Source organism: Cheilinus undulatus, linkage group 1 (genome assembly GCF_018320785.1).
Source record: "Cheilinus undulatus linkage group 1, ASM1832078v1, whole genome shotgun sequence".
NCBI classification, from domain to species: domain Eukaryota; kingdom Metazoa; phylum Chordata; class Actinopteri; order Labriformes; family Labridae; genus Cheilinus; species Cheilinus undulatus.
In genome coordinates this window covers 16,230,285-16,239,067 of record NC_054865.1, presented here as the reverse complement: position 1 = coordinate 16,239,067, position 8,783 = coordinate 16,230,285, and the positions used below count along the sequence as shown (strand labels likewise).

Here is an 8,783-nt window from a genome sequence, read left to right as displayed (position 1 = left end):
AAATGGCAATAATGTATCTATATTGGCAAAAAAAGGGGGGGGGGGCATGGGGTCAAAATGTATCAAAATCAGTTAAAGTGGCAAAAATTCGTTAAAAAAAAAGAGGAAAAATTGGAGAAAATTGTTCAAAATGGGCAGAAAAAGTGTTTGAAAGGGGTTAAAAATGGGCACAAATAAGCATTTCAACATCAGAACACAATAACAAAATGCAAACCCCTTTTCTTAAAACAGAATTAAATTGGTTATGAGTGGTAAAAACAGGTGGAAAGGGTGGTAAAATGGGATTTTCTGAAATGAAATAAAATCCGTGGGGAGGCCTGTCAGTATAAAATCAATTTTTTACATGGAGGTGTATAACTTACAATAGGGACATAGTATAAATAACATGACAAAGCCTAAATTATAAAAGCTCTCAATGATGTACAAAAGCTTTATTTTGTAAAGTTACTTCTTATCTTATGCCTCTCAAACTGGGGACTTCTTGCTCTTAAATTTGACAGGTAAGTAAGTAATAAGTGGGATATGCTAATGTGCTTGTGGAGCCTTAATTTAAGGATTTTAACCAGGATGAGTTTGTTTTTAAAGCACCCTTCACTGATAGAAATTAAATGTGCTTTAAAACAGAACATTAAGAGCCTGGCAAATATGGTATGAACTAACAATATCACATTAAGATTAAAATATATAAAAATACATAAACATTTAATCAGGGTAAAATGACTTGGTTCTGCTGTGTAATTCTGAAAAAAAAAATCATAATTATGCATTTTGTATTTTTGCCCAAGAAACATGTTTTTTAAATAATAATTAACCTGTAGGATGAAAATGTGTAAAATATAACAGTTTTATTGTACCACCATGACCTGGTGTATTAAAGAACATCTAAAGCCTAGCTCTCCAGCTTAATACTGAGTCTTTATTCATAACTTTATAGAATGACTTCTGGATTATTAACTTTAAATTTGGGTTGAATAAGGTCTCAAACTGACAGTGAAGTGGACAGGCAGAGTGGGTCACAGACAGGGAACTGTCTCAGCTGGTGTCTCCGAGCACATCTACCATATCACCTCCCGTTGAGTAGTTGGATTGCACGCGAGCAGAGAGGAGCTGGGCGCGTGCAGACCATCAAGCTGCTCATTCTTAGCCCCGGACTCATTTTCAGTCCTGCACTTGGGTCTGAGTAAACAGCACCGCCCCGATGGTTGTTTGTTTTAAGTGTGGAGCGATCCATCGCACAGCGCCGGGCTCGATTGACACTGTCTGCTGATCTGCTACTGCGGATTGCTCAGAATAACAAGGCTGCTCGCTAATTCCCGTCTATCGGGGCTTTCGCCGAAACACCGAGAGAGTAGGGTCCACAAAAAGCCAACAAGGCAGGCAAGACCGCCGCGCCGCCGGAGTCCGCACCCCACAATGGCTTCAGGAGACCTTTACGAGGTAGGATAAAAGCGTGTCCACGGAAAAGGCTGTGTAATATTGACGAATAATGGAATTAGGAAGTAAAGGGGAGGGCGTCGCGTATGTAAAAAGCGGTGTACTAAGCCCTTTAACAGGCGAAACTAACCCTTCTGAAGCTTCACGAAGACGAGGTTGGTGAATTTATGCGTCCACTTTGTGTCGCTTCTGATGTACTTTGACATATTTCTTCACGGCTGTCGGAAATAGATAAGATGTATTTCACGGGCTCAACTCGCCGAGTTGAAAGTCGTGGTAAAGTGACAGCAGCGCGAGCGGACGGACATGGTGAATAGCTACAGACGGAGTGATGGTCCTGAAGGTGCGCATACATGCCAAAAGATATTTAGTCATCATCACAGCCTTTACAGCGGTGTGACTGTTTCACAGGCTGTTTAGCACTTTAGATGAGACGCCGGTTTATTTTTATCGAGCGGTGTAAACAAGTCTGAGGGAGCTTCTTTCATGTGTGGATTTGGGAAATTATGACTCCGGACCAGCAGCGTTGGGCGTAAAAGTTACCCAAATGGGGGGCAGGAAGGTCACGCTGCCCTCGTGCGCAACATCACTCTGGAACCGGTGCCAGAATTTGCATGAAGCGTGGTTTCAACATCAGCCGTACTTACTGACGTTAGCTTCTGTGGTTCTGACCTGGTGTCCTGTGTTTCAGTTCATGGTGCTGGCAGAGAGACGGGGAGTTGAGACTGAGTGCTTTATTTTATTTTATTCTCAGAGTTGAGGGGGTGAAATACATAAAACATGCCACAAATGTCTGTTTGAAGACGCACTTTCACAAGTTTTCCAGTGATATCATTAGCACAACAGAGACAAACTAGATATGCCCATACAGGACATATTATCACTGCCTATCATCTTTGTTATTATTTAGCTCTTTATCCCTGCAGCCCACTGAATCCTGACTATGATATCAAAGCACCATAAAGAACATAAGAGGCTAAATTTGACTAAATCTCACTTGTGTAGGATTTTTTTTTTTATCAGTTTTAACTACTTACTTTTCAAACATTACAACATACATTATAACTTTAAGCTGCAATATGTAGATTGTATTGAAGTGTCAATATAATCAAAAATGACTGCTGTTATATATGAATATGTATTTATATATTATTGTTGAAGTCTCACATTACCTCAACTATTTCCAACAGTTTTTGAAGTCTGCCAAATTCTTCATTTTCATATTTGTATCTGGGCTGGTCTTGTTATGGTGGCTGTCATGACTGTGCTGCAGTGACAAACATGACTTGTTTATCTTGGAAATGCTGGATGTTACATGAAAGACTGGTATGCAGAGGCAGCTGCTACTGGAAGCTGCTGTTGTATTTCTACATCTCACTCATGTTTTGTGCTGCTGAGTTGTGACCAACAATGCTTATTAACTGCCCTTGGATGAGAGGTCAACTACCCAGGCTCAACCCCATAACACAGATCCCCCAGTCCTCCTCCCCCAACGTTGCAGCCCCACTCCACATTTCCAGGTCAAGTAGACCAGGCCCATTGCTCAGCACCAGCCTTCGAGGCTTTTTTCTTCTGCTGACTTGAGGACTCTATTCATTAAAAATTGTACTCCATATCATGCATTTGCCAACAAATAAACTTGCATTTTGGTATCATTGAGAAATTTGAGATAATGTGAGAGAAAAGCTGTTAAAAGTGCACTTCCTGATTTGTGCTGCGAATGATCTCAGTGCTTTTTCACGTAGCTCACAGTATGAACCAGAAGGGCCAGTACTGACAGCTTTTCTCCTTCATTATGTGAAATTAATCGATGAAAACAAAACATCTATTTTGTAAACACACATGATGGAGTGATGTTTTAATGAACAGTTGCCCTTTTTGCATGGGATGAATTTAATCAAGAGGCGTCTCGTATTTTGTAATAATCATGTAGGATGTCTGTGCTTTTAATCCTGTGCGACTCAACCATCTATGTAATTTGAAAAGTTGAAGTTCCAAGGTGACAGATCATATTTCAGAACACACAGGTTCAGAGGTAATAAAAATCCCATACGATTTAGCATCTCTGTCATTATAGATGGTAATAATTGGGTCCTTCAGCTTTTTCTGCTCCTTTATCTGATCAAAAAAAATAATAGATAAGAAATTGTCAAGAAAGTTTTGATACAAACATGTTATTGTAGTGATTTTCTTTCAGATCCTTTAAGCTTATGTCACAGATGACTTTATGTTGATTAATTATTTTAAACATTATGATCTGAACACACCTCTGCCTTCTTACAACACACAGCACTCCTGCTCCTTCTCCTAGTTTCTCTTGCACTGAGCCTGATCTCAGGTCAGTTTTATTTAACCCTACATTTCCCTCATGACACTCTTCATGCTGTGAAATCTGTCAATTAACATTCAGTGTTTAGGCTAGAACAGCAGGTGTCTTTTTTTGTTGGTGCTTAAGCTAACATAAATGGAGCGCAGGATAACACCGACAACATCAACTGCAGAAAAATGTTGAAGAAAAGACAGAGGAGGTTCATATTTAACGTCTTTCTTCTCTCATACATTAATGGAAGGTATGTTACAGTGTGTGCCTTCTCTCTTTCTCTTCTTCTGTTGGATCAGCTGGTCATAGACAGTTTAATTAGGATTTTAAAAATGGAAAAAAAAAAGAAAAATATTTTGGCACATATTATCCATCGGAAACTGATTAACAGTATGCAAGGGTACAAGAAAGCAATGCCACACGTAAAACACAATATGCATCACATTGCATTTTTTCTGTCAAATTTAGAAATAACATTTTTTCACTGATTTTCATTGCTGCAGTCATGCAGCACCTCTGTGTTTTCCTTCAGAACTATCACTTAATTCATGTACATAACAGACTTCCCTTATGTCATGTGAATGTACCAGCACTGATGTCAGGGAGTAATCACAAATAATCAGACCCGAGTTTTCTTACTCTGCTTTAAATATTACTGTGTACGAATTTGTTCTTCGCCAAAACTACAGTAGGAAACATTATTTCAGCAGAACTTTGGTTTAAATGGTTTCATCATTGCATTATCCTATACTAACAATATCAATTTAATGTGTTTTTTTAACAGCATTTCTTACACATTGACAATACTTGGATGGGCCACCCAGGTATATTTACAGCCACCCAAGTATATTTTACAACCATTTTTTTTATTTGTATAAATGGCATCAGCACACACTAGGGAGACGCCCACTAGTTTTTCCCTCCTGTAAAATATTAAAAATAACGCATATGTATGCTGCCTTTTCATCACTTTGTTAGCCTCTACTGCCCATATTATCCTGTACTCCTACACTCTGAGGATGACTGCACTACATTACCTCACCACACATGCAGATTACCTCCTATGAATATGGATTATCAAATAAAACATTTAAAAAGATGGCTGATGATATTTGAGCATCTATATACAATGTACTGCTGATGAAAATGATCAAAATAGAACACAAAAATTAATGTACAGAATGAGGCTTGGCAGGATGGTCAGCCCTGTTGCCTAAGTAGTGTCATTTGATGGGAAACACTGCCAATCAATGTGTCATATCTGCCCTGTTTTTTTTTTTTTTTTTACTTTTTTTTTTTTTTTACTTTTTTGATAAAATCAAATGGTCTCAATTAAACAGCCGATCAAAGCTGCACATTACTGGCCAATCAGTGACTCTGTACAAACTTGCATTATCTGAGCATGAACAGCTTTTTCTCTCCACCTGGATGATGCTGATAGCACATCGGTTTTGATGCACTCACCATTTAATGCTTCTCTGTTTTTATATGTATATTGATCAGCTGTTCGTGTTTCTGTCCTCTGTGTCTGACATCACTAACTGAATGGAACAGACAGTAATGAAGGTAATTATCAGCAAGCATGTCTTATAGCCATTTGGTTTATTGGGCTCAGCATAGTTGATACTAACACAGAAGGAAAGGGCTAAAAGTATTCCTCTTGGAATGGTTTTGTTGCTTGCTGCCCCTGTGAGGATTTGCATTGAGTTTGGTGCCTCCTGTGGACAAATCATTAACTCTTTTCTTTCAGCTGCTGTTTCCTTTAACTGGTGAAAAATGTCCAAATGCCTTCTATTAACTGTCAAATGTATTGCTCATTGTGAATCTTTGCTGTGAAAAATGTAAACACAAGCTGTTTCTTCACTATGATTTAAAGCAATAGTTAGTCTGACCACACACAGGATTTTACGCCTGCTTTAAGGCAAAATTTGGGCCCATCATCTAATTGATGTTTATCCTTCTGTACTTGTAACTTCCTTAGCATTATTAATCCCAATAACAGTAAACTAAATATCAAATTTTCCCAAGAAGCACATATTAAAACCAATTTAAAGTCACAAGGAGATTTGAAGAGACAGAGCTCTGTGTGTCTGCTAGTACAGGAGAACAAGGGGTTAAAATAATATTGAAAACAAATTAAACAGCTTTCAATACATTTTTTCCTTTTATAATTCCTCTTAATGTGAGTATTAAGTCTTCATGTAGAAAAACATGGTTATTTCCTTTCTCTGTGTATCTGACCATTCCTGGTTGTTTTCATTCTTGAATTAATTCACTGGAGACCAGCTGATCTCCAGCTCAGTGAAGTCCTCTCTGTTTAATATCATATCAGTGGGCTCAGATATTATGTCAACAAATCAAACACTCCCAACAACATGTTACGGTTGTAAACCCTGTGAAAAAAGGAGCTGTTGTTACGGTGATAACTGAAGACTTCTCTGAGTTTGAACTCACAGAAGTGTCTATGTTCGGGTCTGTTTGTGCTGTGTTTAGCATTAGCATCTTAGCTAAACTTTAGCTCCGCCATCTCAACTGGTAAGATTTATGAGCTGCTGTGTTCTTAATCAGATTTCTCCAAAGCGTACAGACGGACAGACATTTCAAAAGTTATCCTTCCTTTATATGAAGTCCACATGACTTTTCCTGAGCTGCAGAACTTTAACTGAAAGACATTTAGGCAACGACCAGTGAAACCCATCCAGCTGCCTAGAGAGCACCTACAGCAAACGGAACTCTCGTGTGAAGGTAAAACGTCACCGCAAGACACAGCGAGATTACAGACGCTGAGCCAAAGCATGGCAGAATGGGCTATGAAAACAAGTGGCAGAGCCTGAATGAACCAGTCTGTAACGTTAAAACCAGCCCAAAGACTGGTTCATGCCACATTTTTACCAATCCAGGGCTCTGCAGACCGATGCACTCGGACCGCTTACATCAAGATCGGTTAACCCATTCATATCAGATTATCTTTACACCATTAGTATTTTGACACAAATTTCAGGTTGAGGAAACATTGTACCTTCTGTGATGTGAAAATTGCAGCAGGCCATATTGCGATTTAATCTAATTTTCGATAAATTTTCCAGCCCGACCTTGAAACCTTGAAAATGGTAAAAGGTGGAGAGCTCACTGAAAATGTAAGAGTCCGCATTAAAGTGCTTCATGATGCTGGATGACCTCTGAGACAAACAGGGAAAGACATAAAGTGTTCTCACAGTGTCTCACTTACAAAATGCGCCAAGGAAGAGGCAGGAAACAAAAGTTAACTGAAGCAGATGTCAGACACTTCAAGATTTTAAGTACTAGAGACAGAAGGAAGACCACTGCTGATCTTCAGGCAGAGATGAATGCTTCTAGATCAGAGTCTGAGAAAGTCTCCAGAATGACCATAAGCTGACGACTGACGGAACAAGGCTTATAGGGAAGAATAGCTGCTAAGAAGCCATTATTGAGGCCTGCAAACATCCAAAAACGCCTCAGATTTGCCAGGGAGCACAAACACTAGACTGTTGATGACTGGAAGAAGGTACTCTGGATGGACGAGTCCAAGTTTGAACTCTTGGGTGAGCATCGTCGTGTTTATGTCCACAGAAAAGCTGGAGAACGTTTTGATGCCAGATCCATTGCACCCACAGTGAAACATGGTGGAGGTTCCATTATGGTATGGGGTTCCATTTGTGGATACGGCGTGGGCAAATTAGTGAAAATGGACGGTATCATGAACATGAACGTCTACCACAACATCTTAGTGCATCATGGAACCCCTTCTGGACTGAATCTGATTGGTCGTGGGTTCATATACCAACAAGACAATGACCCCAAACATACTTCAAAGCTGTGCAGAGACTATTTGACCTAGAAAAAGGAATCTGGAGTACTGGAACTGATGGACTGGCCAAGTCAAAGTCCGGATTTGAATCCTATTGAACAAATTTGGGATTTAGTAGATTCAAAGATGATGGCACAAAAGTTTCATCTAAAGCAAGTCTGTGTGAACAGCTAGAAACTATTTGGTACTCAATAACAAAAGAGACTGAGCAAAAGTACATAAAAACAATGCCAGCAAGAATGCAAGCTGTTATCAAGGCTAAAGGAGGCCATACAAAATATGAAGTTTTTTGGTTATTATGTGTGAAAAAGGACTATTTAGTTTCAGTTTGTTATTTGCCAAATAAATAACAATAACATTTTTTAGTTTTAAACAATATTTTGAAAGATTTCTAAAATATTTATGTTTTCTCGTTTTTATGACAGGTGGTCTAATAAATTTGTTAAGCACTGTATATATATATACAGTATACAGTTTTTTCTTTTTTTTTTTTTTAAACAGTTCTTAAGAAACCTACTGGATTAGGAGATACCAGCGGCTCACATATGCCTGCATCATTACCATCCAGACTAGGTATTGGGATTGAAACTCAGTTCCAGTTTAGAACCAGTCCCAGTTGGTTCAATACATCGACTTCATTTACATTTAATCGTAATGATGATTACTGTCAATGCCTTACTTCCATGTGTCTTGAAAAAAACAATCTCGTAAGAGAGTCAGCAAAGCAACCATGAACTGAGAGGTGGAGGAAGTAAACATGGCAGACAGTCATAAAAACCGGCTAAGGTGGTCAAAACTTGGCTTAATTTCTCTGTTGAAGAGTGATTTCATGCAAGACATGCATCTTTTTACACAATAACTTTTAATTGTTTAAAAGATTACAAGTTATTTTCATATGTCCAGAGATCTAGGATTCAGAGACCAGTTTTATATTTATTTTAAGGTTTTGCAGTAGTATTATATTGTAATTCAAGATCAGGGATTGAAAATCCAGAGAGCAGTTTGTGTTAACTTAGACATTTCCAACAACAAAAGAGATTTTTTGTACATTTTAGCATTTTCTCCTCCCAAACACTTGATGTGAACCATGTTTAGTTATCAAAACTGTTTATTATAGCCAGTGATTGAGCTTTTCTCTCATTGAAGGTGGCATACATCTTGTTCAGTGTTCAGAGAGACTGAGACTCAATGAAATCTGAG

General features: G+C 38.6%; 1 protein-coding gene across 2 annotated transcripts in view; it reads left to right on the top strand.

Annotated features, from left to right (window-relative positions):
* The first annotated feature begins 987 nt into the window (after positions 1-987).
* The window catches only part of LOC121511196 (chromodomain Y-like protein 2), a 75,668-nt gene continuing 67,872 nt past the window's right edge, over positions 988-8,783 (top strand). The window contains exon 1 of one of the 2 annotated variants that reach the window (XM_041789797.1): positions 988-1,437. In XM_041789797.1, the coding sequence (XP_041645731.1) occupies positions 1,414-1,437 (24 nt within the window). In that variant the 5' untranslated portion in view covers positions 988-1,413. Of the gene's footprint in view, positions 1,438-1,698; positions 1,778-8,783 lie in introns of those variants that run through there. The other variant, XM_041789804.1, reaches the window with a different exon arrangement.